Source organism: Lynx canadensis, chromosome E3 (assembly GCF_007474595.2).
Source record: "Lynx canadensis isolate LIC74 chromosome E3, mLynCan4.pri.v2, whole genome shotgun sequence".
Classification (NCBI taxonomy): Eukaryota; Metazoa; Chordata; class Mammalia; order Carnivora; family Felidae; genus Lynx; species Lynx canadensis.
In genome coordinates, this window is record NC_044318.1 from 25,826,982 (window position 1) to 25,846,104 (window position 19,123).

Consider the following 19,123-nt stretch of genomic DNA (forward strand, 5'->3'; position numbering starts at 1 on the left):
CTGTCTCTCTGCCCCTCCCCCACTTATGCTGTCTCCCCCCCCCCCAAAAAAAAATACACATTAAAAAAGAAAAAAACAGGGGCACCTGGGTGGCTCAGCTGGTAAAGCGGCCGACTTCAGCTCAGGTCATGATCTCGTGGTCTGTGAGTTCGAGCCCCGCGTCGGGCTCTGTGCTGACCGCTCAGAGCCTGGAGCCTGTTTCAGATTCTGTGTCTCCCTCTCTCTCTGACCCTCCCCTGTTCATGCTTTGTTTCTCTCTGTCTCAAAAATAAATAAATGTTAAAAAAAAAAGAATGAATAGTTTAAAAAAAAAAGAAAAAAACATTTGACAAAATGCTAGTTTTAAAATTCTTCTTTTCACACTGGAAGATGAATGAGTTTTGTCCCCCCCAAGGATGAACTTTCCACATTTTTCTTTCGTGTACATAGAAAATGGCAGAGGCAGGGAGTGGGCCTGGCACTTCTATACTATACTGGACTTTGTGTTTCAAAGTTACACTATTCATTTGAAAACTGGGGCGCCTGGGTGGCGCAGTCGGTTAAGCGTCCGACTTCAGCCAGGTCACGATCTCGCGGTCCGTGAGTTCGAGCCCCGCGTCGGGCTCTGGGCTGATGGCTCAGAGCCTGGAGCCTGTTTCCGATTCTGTGTCTCCCTCTCTCTCTGCCCCTCCCCCGTTCATGCTCTGTCTCTCTCTGTCCCAAAAATAAATAAACGTTGAAAAAAAAATTGAAAACAAAAGATGTCATAGCTTGGTTTTAATTGCTAACAATTCTTTGGGGTTCCCATTTGTTTTTTAAGCTGTCAGTTTCTTCAAATCCTTTTTCAAACGCCACACTGTATTACAAATGATGGCAATTAGTAATGTAGCGTTTCCATATTTATACCAACAAAAGAAATTCACAGGGCATAATAGCATATAACCTTGACGTTTAGTAATAGCAACAAAACATGATAAATAAAAAGTATTTTTTCCCCTGTACAGACCAGCAGAACATAAATCTATTCACGTTTAAAGAATCATCTTGGATTTGACCTACACATCCCCATCTCATTCTACGCATTTCTCAACCCTCTCATCACATCACCCGCACATTCACCAGACTACAGAGTCTGCAAGTAATCAATCCACCTAAATAGAGCTTAGAAAGTCCTCCCTCCTGAAGGTCTTCTCACTTCTCTGATAACCCCTCAAAAAAGAAAAAAAAATCATGCCCTTCACTCATTCCTTCCATGTCACGTTCACATTTCATTAGCAAATCAGCAAGATGGACTTTTTCATCTCAATCCAAACAAGGTTAGAGAGAAAGAGTTCCTCTACTGAGCATCTCGATGCTCCGCCCACGAGTCTGGGGACCCTGGGTCCTGTTCTGCTTATGAGAAGGTCATTTTGGGGCACCTGGGTGCCTCAGTCGGTTGGGCTTCTGATGTCGGCTCAGGTCATGATCTCGCGGTTTGTGAGTTCAAGCCCCGCATCAGGCTCTGTGCTGACAGCTCAGAGCCTGGAGCCTGCTTTGGATCCCGTGTCTCCTTTTCTCTCTGTGCCCCTCCCCTGCTCATGCTCTATCTCTCTCATTTATTCAAAAAATGAATAAATGTTAAAAAAAAAAGAAAAAGAAGGTCGTTTCGTGGATTAAGAGTCTACATAAATTGTGGTCGATTTCAGCCCATACTGTGTTGAATAATCAGTAAAGCTGGGAAGTGAGCTCAGTCACCAAGATAAGGATCTTTATGGCTATGAGGAGACAGCAAACACAATCTGTATGCATCAAAGTTCTTTCTGTTGGAGTTGTCTTGACTATAATACAGCTGTTGATGCTGCCTGAATGTTGGTTGGTAGTATTCGAGGAAGGATGTGATTTGAATCAGCCTTGCCCTAACGTAGACACAGGTGTAATAAAATGGTTCTGATTCCACCCATCCTTTCTATAAATGCTCTGGAGGTCCCGAAATTGCCATGATGTATTCAAGACCTGGGCTGCTGCCTTCATCACTTTCGGAGATGATCTGTCTCCTCTGCCCTTGGTCATGTTTGTCAGCTTCTCTATCCTCCCTGAATCAGCCAGAGCTTTGGCATTCTTCATGTTTTTGCCGGTGACCTTGCGCAGAGCACAGCAGATGGCCACCGTGGTCTCATCAGACAGCACACTGGGGCCAGTCCTGCCGGGAAACCTGTTGACCTGGTCTCGCATGGCATATTTACCAGTGAGCTCCTTGTTGTGAACATCCAGAGCCATGTTCCTCTGGGAAGTTGCCAGAGAAAATACAACTTTACCGTATCCATTCTCAAAAAGTTCTATAAGGATGGAGAGCCCTTCTTCTTTGCGGAAGTCTGCCCGGATGTATGCCGCAAACTCCCAATTTCCAGCAGATGGTTTCTGGAGAGACCTGGCAGAGCCTTCCAAGGCAGCTGGGCTGGAACTTTCTGCTAGAAGGTTCAGGTATGGTTTTAGCACTGATGGATGCCACGGCATCTTTGGGGGGGCTTTGACAGTCCTGGGATAGGACTGACTCCATCCCATTGATCCTCTTGTGGTGTTCTCTGTTTCTTTTTCTTCTTCTTCCCCCAGCAACTTGACTCTGAATCCCTGCTGGGAGACTTTTCCTAGTAAGTCATCCAGCCCACTCAGCCCCAGCAGCCGGCCGACAGGACAGGTTCCTCTGGGTGCACACGCAGTTCTCCACGGTCTGGCTGCTGTAATCGGATGTGTTCACGGATGTAGGGGTTGCATACCGAAGCGAGTCCACCGGCCCCTTCGCAGAAGCGCATTCACGTCCTCGTCTCCTCCTCTCCAGAGCTGAGGTTCCTCAGGCAACCTGTCGTGTTACACAGAACGAGTGACATCTGGAATTTGATTTTGTGATCATCATCCAAAGACCAGTTACTCCGTCAGAGTGTGGAATGGTCACAGGGTTTGCTAAGGTCCAGAGAGCATCTCGAATGATTGCCATCTTTACAGCCTCACGTGAGGACACATTCCAGAGAGTGCCTGTAACAAGCTCCCTCACTTCTGCGCCAGATATTCTCAACAGTCGGAGCAAGGCGGGCACCCCACCAACATTCTTCCATTGTCATTTTATTTTCATCTGTAGACTTGCTAAAACAAGGTTGCGGATGGCACCGTAAGCGTTCTGCTGAACTTGCCCAAGTCCGTGGTCCGAGAGGTCAACCAGATGCTCGATTCCCCCTACCCTACACACCTCCATTTTCACATGGCTGTCACCACAGTGCAGGTGCCGCAGGTGGACCGGGGGCTCCCCTGGGCTGAGGGGATCTGGTGCTGCAGCACGCGAATGACTTCGGGCAACTCGGGATCACACCAGGGGAACTCCCTGGGGTCCTTCTGAATGCTGTCTGTTGATAGGGCACTCGTGGTGCCCTCATCAGCTGGTGCTGGGTGCTGAAGCCTCTTACAATTGCCCTCTTGCCCTCGGTATTGTATTGGCCCGTAGGGATCTGCGTAGGTTGCCGTTGTGTTCAGAGCGTAATTATTCTTTTCGCATGTAAGGGCGCGTCGTTGGCTGGATGTGCTTTGCAGATTTCCGGCACCGGCTGAGCCTGTGCGATAGGACGCTGCCTGGTACCCTCGGAGCTCCATGGTTCTGTGGTTTGGGCTGCGGTACACTGGGCTGTAAGAGGCCCTCCCCTCACGCGTAGGATTGGTGTGTAACTCAGGAGACAGAGCCGCATGAAGGTCTTGCCCAGGCTGGCTGTGCTGACCAGCACAGGAGCTCCGTAAGTCTGTCAAGCTGTGTGGCCGAGGTGGAACCATCTTTCTGTAAATTTCATACAGCTGCTGTCCAAATTGTTCCACGTCGTGAACAGTCCTTTGAAGGAAAGTCCCACGTGTCGTGGTATGGCGATCATCCCTGGGCGTTTGGGGGATGATGACACTGCCTAGCCTTGGGATGGTGAAGCTAGTTGATTCTGTGCATCCATCAGGGTCAGTGGGGACCCTACTGGGCTGGTGGTTTAGTACTGAGGGGTTGGGCTGTTGGGATTGGAGACCTGCTGGGAGGTGACTGAGCCAATCTGACTTGCAGCTGTTGGGAGAGGTGAGTCTCTGTGAAGAGTATGGAGAGGCTGCCTGCTGAGCAGATAATGTGGCGGAGGAATATGCACTGGGGTTCAGGGGTTGGGAGTCGGACAGCCAAATTCACCACCCAGAATTCTCAGTGATCCACTTGAGGAGACCCACCTGCGCTGATAACATAGAAAGGAGGCTGCGTTCTAGATGGAACTGAACTCACTCTTCTCATGGCCTGACCCGGTGTTCATCCTTCCGCTCTTGAATTCTTCACCAAATGGTTATCAGTTGATCCTATGAATGAAGGCTGCGGGCTGTTATTTGCCTTACTCAAATTCTGGCTGTTGCGGGAACTCCCTGCTTCCTGGGATCCACTGTCAGAATTTGTGTTGAACTTGAGTTACCCAGTGATCTTTCACGGAGAGAGGAGTGTTCTGGTGAATGTTCTGGCTCTGTCCTAATGAGACAGTTGTTGTGGCGGACAGCGCCAGAAACTCTAGGTTGGTTTGCGCCAGTATTTGGCACACCTGTCACTCTCCAAGGAACGGACTTCTCAGTTGAGCTGGTGCTGGCCATACTTGGTGATTCTGCCCCAAGCCTACATCTTTCTTTTTCTTTTTTTTAATTTTTTTAACGTTTATTTATTTTTGAGACAGAGAGAGACAGAGCATGAGCGGGGGAGGGTCAGAGAGAGGGAGACACAGAATCCGAAGCAGGCTCCAGGCTCCGAGCTGTCAGCACAGAGCCCGACGTGGGGCTCGAACTTACAGACCGCGAGATCATGACCTGAGCTGAAGTCGGACGCTTAGCCGACCGAGCCACCCAGGCGCCCCCCAAGCCTACATCTTTCTAGCTGACTGGCAGCGATCCGCCTTTCCACTTTCAGATCTCAGGCGAGTCGTTGAAACGGAAGCTCCTGCTGCTGTGATGCCCAGCTAGACTAGTGGCTGTGGTCTCAGGTTCCATGCCTTCGCCAGCGGAGGCAGCTTCCTGGGCGGGTCTGTAGTTGCCCCTCCTCCACCAACCAGGCCTACTGCTTAGGAGGGCATTCCTCTTTCCAGGCGTCACTCAGGGGATCAGGGACAATCTGTGCCCAGGGGTTGCTGCTATGGCACCTGAGATATTACAAAAAGTGCCATGGCCAAGCAGCTGACACCCCTTCCCCCGAAGCGGCCTTTCCCCACCACTCCCAGGGTGCATGGACTCAGCCCCGGTGTCCCCTGTACTGTCCAGAGGCCACCGCCCAGCTGCTAGCCCACCTGTGCTGAATTCATGTTCTAAAATAACATAGTAATATCCTAACACAAACATTTATATCTAAATTCTGGACCCTGCCATGGAATTGTGCCCCGGGTGCTTATGTAACTTCACACTCTCCATATACGAAGGATGCTGAAAACCGGGATGACTTTGAAGACAGGGTAAAATGAACTGATGTCTGAACCACACTCCAGACACACAGTTGCTGCGCTTTGAATAGTCGACCCTGCAACAACACAGGTTGAAATGTGTGCGTCCACTCACATGTGGATTTTTCTCGGTAAGTACAGCACAGCGCTGTAAATGTGTCTTCTCTTCCTTATGATTTTCTTAACATTTTCCTTTCTCCGGCTTACTTTATTATAAGCATACAGTATATAATGCGTGTAATGTACAAAATATGCGTTAATCAGCTGTTTATGATATTGGGCTTCTGGTGAACAGTGTGCTATTAGTAGTTAAGTGTTTGGGGAGTCAAAAGTTATAAGGGGATTTTTCCCCTGGTGGAGAGGGTAGGGGGGGTGGGGAGGGGAGCTGGCACTTCTAACCCCTGGGTTATTGAAAGGTCAATTGTACCGATAGCAAACATGCAGGGAAAATTCGGCCGTGTTCATTATTTTACTTGAGCAAATTTGGTAAAGAAATTGCTGAGAGTAGTTTCTCCAAAAAGCCCTGGGTACACTCAATATTTCTGCAAACCTTGGAAATGGAAATTTATTAATTGTTACTGTAGAGAGCCGGAGTCGAAAAGTGAAACCACCGCGATGAATTTGTACGACGATAAAGAAGTATAAGAGAGAGAGAAGTTTGTCATTGGATAGTCTTTGGCCTTTTGAAAAGGAAAGTATTGTCCTACAAGCACATTTAAGACTGCAAGATGTCCGGGGCGCCTGGGTGGCTCAGTCGGTTGAGCTTCCGACTTCGGCTCAGGTCATGATCTCGCGGTTTGTGAGTTCAAGCCCCGCTTCGGGCTCTGTGCCGACAGCTCAGAGCCTGGAGCCTGCTTCGGATTCTGTGTCTCCCTCTCTCTCTGACCTTCCCCTATTCATGCTCTGTCTCTCTCTCTGTCTCAAAAATAAATAAACATAAAAAAAAAAAAAAAGGACTGCAAGATGTCCATGAGCCCTTCGGGGGTAAATTACCCGTGCACCTGCCCGCACCCCCACGGTGGCTTCTGAGGGAAGTGCCTGAAGTGTGCGTGGGGCGCTGGAGTTCGTGAGGCAGAAGACTGGGTGGCCGATGGACTGCATGTCAGATTCCACAGCTGTGTTTTGGAAATCAGAGTGTCTCTATGAAAGTGGCCTCGTCTGAGAGGCAACAAATGCAGAGGCCAAGGAAATAAGGGCTCAGAAAAAAGTGAGTTCATTTTCATTAGAAATTTGGTGTTTTACACTAGACTTTATTTCTATGCCATTTGCTTGGTATTCCTTCTAAAGGAGAAGACCAATTAAAAAAATTTTTTAATGTTTATTTTTGAGAGAGAGAGAGAGAGAGAACGAGCAGGGGAGGGGCAGAGAGAGGGGGAGACACAGAATCCGAAGCCGGCTCCAGGCTCTGAGTTGTCAGCACAGAGGTCGACGCAGGACTTGAACCCACAAATGGGGGGGATCATGACCTGAGCCGAGGTTGGATGCTTAACTGACTGAGCCACTCAGGGGCCCTGAGAAGGACCAATTTTTAAAACTGAAATGTCTTCTAGGGTGCCTGGGTGGCTCAGTGGGTTAAGTGTCTGACTCTTGGTTTCAGCTCAGGTCATGATCTCACGGTTCGTGAGTTCCAGCCCCACGTTCAAGCCTCTGCGCTTGACAGTGTGGAGTCTGCTTTGCATTCTCTCCTCTCTCTGCCCCTTCCCCACTCATCTTGTCTCTCTTTAAAGAAAATAAACTTAAAAAAAAAAAAACAAAAACAAAACCCCCAACCCTCCCTCCCCCGACATGTTTTCTGAGAAGTTACTTATCTTCCTGCTTGGAAACCTAACCTAACGCTGTAACTTACCTGGCGGATACTTCTCATCTACTAACTGCCTCGTAACAATTTTTGGTCAAAAGTAACAGAATGACCATGTACAAAGAGAACGGTATATGCTCTCTGTTTTAAAAAGCAAAATATGAGATCAGAGATATGGGTCTCCCCCCAAGAAAGGAATTATCTTCAAAATGAAAGGAAACTGAATCAAATCACTGACTCAAGTGCTTGTTAATGCCGTGCCATGAAATGGCTTAGTTTGTGCTGATATGAAAACGAAATTTACAAGCTTCTGAACTCTTTCAAGAGCTTGGGCCAGCTGATGATCCAATCTCAAGGTCCGAAGCAAGACCAAACTTAATTATGTTCTGTGGTTTCCTTTGTTGTGTTTCTTTCCACTTAATATAAAGAGATAAAGACTCTTACAAACTGTTTTAGTTACAGAACTTTATAGACTTTAAACCTTTCTTTAAAATTATATTTTAGAGAGGGGAGGGAGGAGTGGGAGAGGGAGAGAGAATCTTAAGCAGGCTTGGCGCTGAGCACAGAGCCTGACTTGGGGATTGACCCCATGGCCCTGGGATCATGACTTGAGCTGAAATCAAGAACTGGATGGTCAACCACTGAGCCATCCAGGTGACCTGAGCTTTATAGACTTTTAAACTTTTAAAGTCCTATGAATGTCAAAGTTTCTGCAAAGTATTTTAGATAATTGTGGAGAGGCACAATAATTGGTTGGGGTAATAGATAATAGTGGTTCCTCATTCACTGATGGCAAATGAACGTTTTGAATTTAAAATTTTTCCTTGTCTTTCTGGGTTTTTCATCTATAAAAAGCTATGAAAGCCCCAGAGTCACTTTTCATCATAAGATGACCACTATAATTAACGGACTCTTTTGTGCAGATATTTACAAGCTTAGATTAAATCAAAGTGCTGCTGATAGTTTCAAAACCTAACACAGTAGGGAGTTAGATTTTCATAACCTATGAGGAAATAGGAGACAGATGTGTGATTTGAGGAGACATTCAGGGAATCATCTATTGAATTATCAAGTGCTTACTATATTAAGCTCCCGTCCTCCTGGGAGCCTCATTTTGCAGGAGCAATGTGGTGATTGCTAGAACCAAGGCCTGTCTTCCCAGTGTAATCTGGGCAGATACTCTGCTTATATCTGATCCTCACATCTCTCTACTCTCTGGTATGGGCATATTTTATCAGTGAGGACAGAGGCTTAAGCTAAGAGTCACCTCTGGCCAATGTCCATCCACATCTGTTCACACAGGGAGGGAACTTTGCTCTGTTTCCAGAACAGCATAGAACTTGGGAAAAATGTGTATTCATATCTTCTGCTCATCACTTAACTGAATGTTTTTTAGGGGTTGAGTTGTATCGGTTCTTTGTATGTTTTGGATACTAACGCTTTATTGGGTATGTCATTTGTAAATATCTTTTCTCATTTTGTTGTCTTTTAGCTTGTTGTTTCCTTTCCTGTGCAGAAGCTTTTTATCTTGATGAAGTCCCAATAGTTCATTTTTGCTTTGGTTTTTCTTCCCTTGGGAGACATATCTAGAAAGATGCCTGTGCTTTCTTCTAAGATTGTTATGGTTTCAGGTCTCAAGTCTAGATCTTTAATCCATTTGGGTTTCATTATTTTGCATGTAGCTGTCCAGTTTTGTTGAAGGGACTTGTCTTTTTCTCATTGCTTATTCTTGCTTCCTGTGTCAAAGATTGACTATATAATCGTGGTTTATTTCTGAGCTTTCTATTCTGTTCCAATGATCTATTTGTCTACTTTTTGCCAGTGTCCTTTGTAGTATATCTTGAAATCTGGGATTGTGATACCTCCAGTTTTATTCTTTTTCAAGATTGTTTTGGCTATTTAGGGTCTTTTGTAGTTCTATACAGATTTTAAGATTATTTGTTCTTGTTCTGTGAAAAATGCTGTTGGTATTATGATAGAGACTGCATTAAATATGTAGATTGTTTTGGATAGTTTGGATATTTTAACAATATTTGTTCTTCCAATCCATGGGCATGGGGTATCTTTCCATTTCTTTGTGTCATCTTCAATTTCTTTCATCAGCGTTTTATAGTTTTCACAGTACAGGTCTTTCACATCCTTGGTTAAGTTTATTCCTGGATATTTTATTATTTTGGGTGCAATTGTAGATGGGATTGTTTTCTTAATTTCTCTTTTTGCTGCCCTGTTGTTAGTGTATAGAAATGCAATGGATTTTTGTATGCTGATTTTGTATCCTGTACCTTACTGAATTATTCTTCAGTTCTAGCAATGTTTTGGTGGAGTCTTTTGGGTTTTCTCTATATAGTATCCTGTCATGTACAAATAGTGACTGTGTTTCTTCTTCCTTACCAATTTGGATTCCTTTTATTTGGTTTTCTTGTTTCATTGCTGTGGCTAGGACTTCTAGTACTAAGTTGAATAAAAGTCGTGAGAGTGGACATCCTTGTCTTGTTCCTGACTTTAGAAGAAAAGCTGTTTTCCCCCATTGTGTCTGATGTTAGCCGTGGGTTTTTCATATAAGGCCTTTATTATGTTGAGGTCTGTTCCCTCTAAACTGACTTTGTTGAGGGTTTTTAATCATGAATGGATGTTGTACTTCATCAAATACTTTTTCTGATCAGCAGCATTTAATGCCTGCAGGGACAAGGGCCAGTGATTTTCATCTCCACATGTATGTATCCGTGATGATACCTTCAAAATTAATGAGTCGAAATGGAATTTCACAGCAACAATTCTTGGCTAAAAGTATAATCTTGACCTATCAGCTTGGATATTCTAGCTCCTATCCAGGAATGACTTAGTTTTTGATAATATGATTTTTATTCTTTCTTTTTGATGTATCACGTTGACTGACTTGTGAATATTGAACCACCCCCGCATCCATATACTCTGGAAAGTTTTAACTATAAATCCACAAATGATTTTACCTTAATTACGTGCAAGATTTCTAGTCTTGATTCTATCTCCACATGACAGTAAGAAATGTCTGTGGACCTCTTCCCTTGAAAAGCATGTCAACTATGCTTGTTGACCACAGGAAGAGCTCCACCATGAATCTTTTGGCGTTCAAGTGGCTCACCAGACAAAAAGATCTCCTGAGATGTAAATAGTGTTGAGTGTAGGAGACAGGTCTACTTTTCTCTGCAGTAAAAGACTTTGCATTCTTCAATTTCACAACTCATTCACCTCCATTCTCTGCTAACTAGAAATCTGCAGAGATTCAACTAGGAATTTGGTGAAACGGGGGCATCCAAGGGGTGTTTGGAAGGGGTCCTGGGCAATTCAACTACGTGTACTCATTCTTGTGAAATCATTCCTGGGTAGGAGCTGGAATATCCAAGCTGATAGGTCAAGATTATACTTTTAGCTAAGAATTGTTGCCATGAAGTTCCATTTTGACTCATTAATTTTGCGGGTATCATCACAGATACATACACATGGAGATGAAAATCACTAGCCCTTGTCCCTGCAGCCATTGAATGCTGCCAGTGGCAAAATATGTATGCACAACTATCTTCATGATGCAGCAGCAGAAAAATGTTTTCCAATAATCAGTACCTTGAATTTCAGTAAGAGCAGATTGATAAACAAAAACAAGACCTCATAAAGATAATAAGGAGCCTCATTACTACCAAAGTTGTAGGGGCCTCATGATGTGGGCTTGAGTGCAGCATGCAGGAAAAATCATGTGTGTGGCTACTGCTTATGAGCGTTACCCAATTTCCCCCCATCACAGCCTCACGGATGTTAGGTGTGTATGAGCACCCGGGACAAGTAAATGCAAGAGGCTGGTTGCAGGCAGAGATGAATGCCCTCAGGCCGAGGGGATCTGTGCAGATCAGAAGCCACCAAGCAGCACAACAGCACGCATCAGTATGAAGGGTGGGAAGCTTTGGCTCAAAGCCTTGACACCTATTCTAGCTTTCAAGATGGATTTGAAAAAGTCATTAGCAGACACATTTGTCATCACCCACCCTCACTGAGATAGCATGTATTACTCTACAGACATCTATTCCACACCTACTGGGTCCAAATGCGCAATGGCTCATCCTGCCCTTGGGGAGCTCACCGTCTAGCATGCCAGATGGGTATTTAAGCAGGTCTCTAGAACACAAAGTAGGGTGAAATCAAGGCCTAGGAGGGGGTTTCAAAGTGGCGTGAGGTCCCACGTGTATGGGGACAGGTGACGCTTCACAGAAAAGGGCTGTGTTAACAGAAGAGAGTTAATTCTGAACCGTCACCCTGACCAACAGCACACAATACAGCTTGCACTGACAAAGCAAAAGAAACAGCTCAATCCTTAGAACAACCCATTATAGCACCGGCACTGAGAGCACGACCGAGAACCACAATTTTTTAACTACTTTTGAGTAATGAGATGCATATAAGGTAAAAATCTTTTATTTTCTATAGGTTCAGAAGCATGGCTCACATGTGATCTGCATTTGACATTTCTAGAGGTTCCAGCTTTTTAGGAGATCAGTAATGAGAATGAGAAAAACTTACGGCAACGTTCTAACTTTCCTGCTCAAGGTGCAGCTAATGAACACTTCCAGTGACCAGGACTTCCAATCTGCAACACCGCTTTAACTGTCTAAGCTGGAGATAAAGTGTAAACCTGACTACTTAAAATCTTCCCTTGGGATTGAGTTTAGATTGTCTTCATGAAACAAAATGCACCAGTAAAATGGAACCAGTGAGGGCCATCTTAAGGATTGGTATTAAAACAGTAATTCAATTTCAGCACCACAGAAAGCGTTGTGTTCCCAAGTTATCAAGCAGGAGTACTTCTAACACTGTAAGAAACAATTTTGACTTCATAATTTTGATTGGAATTATTTTAAAACGGTCCATTTCTGTGAACTTCTATTAGCAATGAATTCTGAACGCGTATAAAACCCATCTGGGGTTTTCAAGTCAAAACCTCTTCTAGTTAAAAACTTCTATCCATAAAATACGTTTGTATGTTAAATTTGTTTTTTTTTTTTTTTTTTTTAGGTAGGCTTCACACCCAGCGTGGAGCCCAATGCAGGGTTCAAAGTCATGCCCCTGAGGTCAAGAGTCAGAGGCTTAACTGACTGAGCCAGCCAGGTGCCCTTGCATGTTAATTTTGAATGAAACCCTAATTTATGTTCTAGAATATCTTTTTGAAGATAAGCAGATTGAAAACAACTTGCATGTTGTCCATTTAAGTACTAAAATAGTTACATTCAATTATATCCCAAATCACTAAGATTTATCAGGTGTTCAGCAGAACAGGCTCTGTTCTACCCACTCCTCATGGGGCTTATTTAGTCCTGCTGCGAACTCTCCAACCCTACCAGACAACAGGCAGAGAAAAGAAGGGAGCTTGGAAGCTGTCTAGAAACACAAGCCATGGTTTAATAAAAATAAAGAGTGGTTTTATTGATAACATATAATTGCAGCTACATTAATATATATTATAAACTTTAAGGATTAGAAACCAATGACTTTATTCTTTACCGAGAATAGTCTAGGGTACGGCCATATGTTACGCGAATCTTACTTCAGCCCCACACAGTGGTCCTAGATCTATTTTTCACAAAATCAGGAAGTCACCACCCAAGCTTTGTATCAGGCCACACGTTTCATTAAGTAGAAATAAGACATTATGTTTTCTTCAGCAAATACCCCTTTTGTCACATCGTCCTATCTTCTCACATTTATCTTAATATACAAAGCTTAACTTTTCACCCCCAAGATAACGTGCATGTTGGAAAGTGCAAGTCAAGAGACAGCAGCAAAACGCTACTCTGCCCTTTGTATCCTGGATTTTTCATTTTTGTCCCAGGCCCCGCTTTATCGTTAAACTACATGAATCCCACAGTGTGATACTTTATCAGAAAAGTCTTTTTGTGTACACATTACCACAAAGATGGAAAACGTCAAACAGTCCGAGCAAGTGTTTGGCAGACTGCAGAAAGGAAAGAGGACCGTGGGAAAAGAAAACGCTTTAGTGTTTTAGAGCTGAAGAGCTTGACGGGCGTCATTCAAATTTCTCATCCCCTTCTTCCACGTCCTTCAGGTTGAGCACTTCCAGAGAACCTTTGCCTTTTGTCTCCTTTTTTATGAGCTCATCGATTTCTCTGAAGCAGCCTGGGTCAATCAGACACACCTGAAACACGGAACACAGGTGCTCAGCAGGTGCAACGGAATGAACACAGCCCCTGCTTTCTCTCAGACACACAGCACGTTCCAGATGTCTCTACTGCTACCATCCTACAGTGCAAGAACGAAGACAGAGCACAGGGAAGCAGGCAGGGCTCTAGTCTAGCCTCGCTCTTTTAAGTGCACACACAGGCCCCGCGACAGGCGTTAACCTCCCCGTCTGAGGTCGTCTCTGGACTCCACAGCCATCAAGTGAAGTGGCTGGAAGAGGAGAGCGTGGTTCTTTTGATACTACAGTTTAGCGCGAGGATTTACAGTCTGGCGAGAGCACCTCTATTTATCCACATCAGAAGGAGAAAAAGCAGCTTGAAGGCCTATTTAGAAATCACATGTGAAGTTCTGAAAAGACCGGAGAACTTCAGAATGTCAGATGTGTCCCTTCGCGTTTAGGGAGGAATGCCCAACAACAACCCCGGCCAGAGCTTGTTTATACTGGCGCTGGAGCCAAATCTCAGGGCCCGGGTTTGCAGACAACCGAATCTCTGCTGCGTCTGACACCGTGGGGCCAGGACCCAAAGACACCATGCTTTGCCGCGTCTTTAAAATGTTCTATGGGCAATGAGGCTGTCCAACTTTTCGTCTTATTTCCAATTTCCTCATAATAGAAGACTCACCGTAAAATATATTCTCTCGTCTAAACTGAGCATGGATTTAGCCAGAAAAAACAAACAATCCCCCCACCCCCAAATCCCAAGTTGTGCTTAATTTAACTATAATTTCGTTTTAGTCTGACCTTGAGATTTTTACTTAATTCCAGGTAAGATGTTTCTGGAAATGTCTATTGTTCACACCTTTAAATGTCTGTGACACATTTATGACTAGAAAACAGATGATTCTGGTAACATGGACGCAAAAGAATAAGAATATTTTTATCTTACAATTTCTAACTGCTGACTGTAGTCTTCGCTTTCTATAACCTTGATTAGGGGCTTCAGCTTTTCTTTCAGCTTCTTCCCTTCATTCACTGGAAGAAGGAACCGAAGTCTCATGTGAGCACGTTCGATCTTCATCTTCTCCTTTAACTGCTTTATCACTTCCAAAGCCTGGCGAGACCAAATTGAAAATGTTGGCAATTTCTTTGCTACCTTTGCTGCATTACTTTGTAAGGTATTCAAAACAAAGCAGTTCCCATCCAGCCAAATTAGACGGTGGTTCTTAGACAGGACACAAAGAACATAAACACCCGTAGAAAAGAAAAGATAAATTGGACTTGAAGATTACACACTTTTGGGTTTCAAAACACTATTGAGGAAGTGAAGACAGCCCATTAAATAGGTGAAAATATTAGTCAATCACACATTTGATGAGGTGCTAGTATCCAGAATATATACAGAACTCTTACAACTTGATAATGAAGAAACAAATAAAGAATGGCCAAAGAATCTAAATACTGATTTCTCCAAAGATGACCAAAGGTCAATGGGCACAATATGCTGAAATCACTTGTTATTAGGGAAATGCAAGTCAAAACCAGAATAGTACACCCAGGATGGCTGTAATAAGAAAGGTGGATTAACAACAAATATCAAAGATGTGGAGAAATCGGAACGCTTGCACACTGATTGTGGAAATGTAAAATGCCTCAGCTATTTTGGAAAATGGTCTGGCAGTTCCTCAAAAGGTTAAATATAGTTACCATATGACCTAGTAATTCCATTCCTGAGTCCAGAGAAATGAAACACGTCCACACAAAAATTTGTAATGAATTTCAGAGCAGCATTATTCATGATAGCTAAAAAGTAGAAACAACACAAATACCCATCAACAGATGGATGAATCAACAGAATATGGTATTTCCATACAATGGGTTATTGTTGAGTCCCAAAAAGGAATAAAGCACTGATATGTACTACAACAGGTATGAACCTTCAAAGGGCCACATATTGTCTGATTCCATTTATAGGAGATGTCCGGAAGAGAAAAGTCCATAAAAACAGAAAACAAATTTGCTGAACAGCTGTGAGAAGGGTATATGAGGAGTGAGTGCTAATGGCCACAAGGTTTCTTCTGGGGGTGATGGAAACGTTCTCAAGTTAGGTAGTAGGGAAGGCTGCAAAAACTTTGTGAATATGCCACTGAATTGTTCACTGTAAAAAGATGACCTTGTATGTCATGTGAATTAGATAGAAATCAAAAAAATCTAAGATGTGGAGTTGAAAAGGATTCTTTAAAAATTCAAGTTTTATCTTTAAAGGTTTGACTTGGATAGGAAGATGAGAGCTGTAGTACATTTGTGTTTAGTTAAAAAAAAAATTCCATTACTTTTCCCTAAAACCCCCATCATTTCCTTCCTCCCTCCCCCTAACCTCCTACCTTACTGCTTCCAAGTAGTATCACTTTATTATCACAGACAGATCATTTTCAATGGTTTCTTCAGAGAAAATTGATTTTCATTTGGATACTTTTCGACATTAAAAATCACTTACCTGCTGTTTTGTACTTTTATTGGTTTTGACTGAATAGTGGATGTCCTTCATGGCTCTCTCTATAAGGATAACAGTGTATGGTCTCTTTGTTTCAGGGTTCACACACTTGTCGGCCACAATGGTTGCAATGTCCCTGAACATCTGCTCCAGCTGTGTATGCCGTTCTTTATCTGATACTTGAACCTCTCCTTTAGTCAAAATCTAAAAAAACCCCAGATTTAAATGTCTTTATTGCACATTATTTGTTAACTGACCACAAGAATTAATACCTTGGGAGAGAAAATTAAATTCCATCCTCTTCAGCTACTCACATATAGGTAATAAATTGAACTTTGCCTAAATGATACACTGGATTATCTTGTGCTCTAAGATACTATTTATTTAGGTGGGGGGAGGGGAAAAGTCAATTTAGGCAAAGGTTGTAAATGGTGAAAGCCTTGAAAAGAAAATTTAATTTTAGGTATATTATGCTCAAAATATAAAAATGGACAAAAATAAGGTAATTCAGTAGAAAATTTAAGTTTTGGAGACTTTGACAAAATATATTCATGTCCTGCATTATTAAAAATGATGCCACACAAAAAGACTCCCCAAATAATCTGACTAAAACGAGCAGAGAACTCGAATAGACATTTTCTCAAGCAAGACATACAGATGGCCAACAGACACATGAAAAGATGCTGAACATCACTCCAACACCACTCATCATCAAAGGAATGCAAATCAAAGCACAATGAGTTTTCACCTCACACCTATCAGAATGGCTAGAAATCAAAAAAACAAGAAACCAACAAGTGTTGGAGAGGATGTGGAGAAAAAGGAACTCTCAATGCCCTGTTGGTGGGAATGCAAACTGGTACAGCTGCTGTGGAAGACAGTATAGAGGTTCCTCAAAAAAATAAAAATAGAACTACCATGTGATCTTGTAATTTCACCACTGGGTACTTACCCAAAGAAAATGGAAACACTGATTTGAAAAGATATTTGCACCCCAGTGTTTATTGCAGTATTATTTTCAATAGCCATGATGCAACCTAAGTGTCCACTGATAGATGAATGGATAAAGAAATAGTATACATACACAATGGAATATTACTCAGCCATAAAAAAGAATGAGATCTTGCCATTTGCAATGACATGGATGGACCTAAATGGTATAACGCAAAGTGAAATAAGTCAGACAAAGAGTAATACCATATGATTTCACTCCTATTTGTAATTTAAGAAACAAATAAACAAACAAAAAAAGGGCACAAACAAAAAAAGACTCTTAACCATAGTGGTTGCCAGAGGGGAGGTGGGTAGGGAATGGGTGAAATAGATAAAGGGGATTAAGAGGTACAAACTTCCAGTTATAAAATAAGTCACAGACATGAAAAAACAGCATATGGAATACAGTCAATAAGACTAATAACATTGCTTGGTGACAGATGGTGACGACACTTATCATGGTAAGCACTAAATTACAGAATGCATACAAAAGAAGGCAAAGTGATGTGTATTGTTGAATCACTATGTTGTACACCTGAAACTAATTCTAACACTATTAATTATACGTCAATTAAAAAAGTGATGTTACTCAGGTCATGCCTAAAAAATAACGATTCAAGTTTAACATAGCTCTTAGAACTCACCTGCTTACAGATTTCTGTCTGGTCATCTGTTCCAAATGCACTGATCAGATCTTCCTTCTTTGCAACTTGACCTTTAGAAACATTTACAAACACTGAGTGGGTCTGTAGAACTTCATCAAGGTCTTTTTCCCTTGTGACAGCAGGAGAGAAAAGTCCTAAGTGAACACACTTGAAACTTGGAAATTCATTCACATTTAAATACAAGATGGTAGTGACATAATAGTAAGAAACAACAAATACTCAGCGAGAGGGAACATTTTCAAAACTCAGAACCGTATCTGTATTCCCACTTACTCACTGGAGAAAAACGTCACGGGATCATGTATGAAACACTGAGCTGTGGGGGCAGAGGGCGGCTGCTGCCAGGGAATTCCGATCCCTAGATGGCAGCAGCGAAGACACTACGCACTTCGGTGAAACTACAGGGCAAAGATCTGTGACATCAGGATGTGCTATAGCCACGGAAGTATTTGGAAGACTAGGTCTCCACCCTTTAACATTATTTTGGCAAAAGGGCCATATTTTGGGGATTTCTTGGCTGTGGCTTTCAGGACACCAACCAATTAAAACAAAACTCCAAACCAACAACCCAAACCACACCAATTCAACAAAAAGGGAATCCTGGATTTAGGCGCTAAGCTCGGGAAAGACAGTGACTTTTCACGCTCACTGCAGGAATAAATTGTCCATTTCCTTCCCTGTCAAGACACCAGCTCGAACACCAGGGGCAGGCCGCCTCGGAGGCTACAAGCTCCGGCCAGAGCTCGGACGGAGAGGGTCACTCACACGCCGCTCCGCCAGCCAACGACTTTGTTCTTGTAGCAGGCGATTTCGAAGCGCTTCCCGGCGCGCTTCATCCGTACCACGGCCACATTGGTTAGGCGGATCTGGTTGGTGGGGGTGAAGATCGACATGGTGGCTGCTCACAGCCCTTCCCGGGTCTGGTGAACCAAGGCACACCCGTGCGGCCGGCCGGAGGGACCACCTGCGCCTCGCTGTAACGACCCGGCGGCGCGCGGCACGACCACTACCTACCCGGACCGCCGCCACAATACACCCAGTTGACTTATTGCGCAGGCGTCAGGTGTTGCGGAAACCGGGCGAGGAAAAGTGAGCAACGACGCCTGCGCATTGTGGCTTTTACGACATCGTTCGGCTCGCGACAAGAGAAGCGCTCTTCCTTGATGTAATTTACTTCCGCCAAGGAGCTCTGATTGGCTGGTGATGCTGATGTTTTAGCTACCGGCTGGAAACGTAGAGTCGGTCCCTCAGAGTTCCGCAGGTTTCGGGGTCGCGCCCTCAAACTTCTCTTACGGAAAAATTGTAAAATAAAAAACTTGAGAAAACAGTGTGATGAACCGCCATGAACCCATCGCCCTGCTTCAACGATTATCAACATTTTGCCATTCATATTCCATTCTCCCTCTTCTTTTTGGTCAGAGTAGTTTAAAGCAAATTATAAGGTTTTAGCTTTACAGTCTGTACTCCTCACAGATGAACGCAACAAGATTAACCATTATTCCTTAATATCATCTACTAGCCAGCCCATAACCCAATTTCTCGAAATAATGCTTTTTCACAATCGGTGTGTTTGAAGTG

At 43.5% G+C, this 19,123-nt stretch overlaps 1 protein-coding gene and 1 pseudogene across 1 annotated transcript; both read right to left on the reverse strand.

The window, feature by feature from the left end:
- Positions 1–1,315: 1,315 nt before the first annotated feature.
- Positions 1,316–7,299, reverse strand: LOC115503902 (annotated as a pseudogene).
- Positions 7,300–11,660: 4,361 nt separating this feature from the next.
- SBDS (SBDS ribosome maturation factor) lies at positions 11,661–18,666 on the reverse strand. Its single transcript, XM_030300562.2, has 5 exons — positions 18,311–18,666; positions 17,525–17,654; positions 15,891–16,091; positions 14,343–14,507; positions 11,661–13,411 (listed from the first exon to the last, which is right to left on the reverse strand). The coding sequence occupies exons 1-5, from the start codon at positions 18,436–18,438 to the stop codon at positions 13,283–13,285; spliced, it is 753 nt and encodes a 250-aa protein (XP_030156422.1). The 5' UTR covers positions 18,439–18,666; the 3' UTR covers positions 11,661–13,282.
- Between the last annotated feature and the right edge of the window lie 457 nt (positions 18,667–19,123).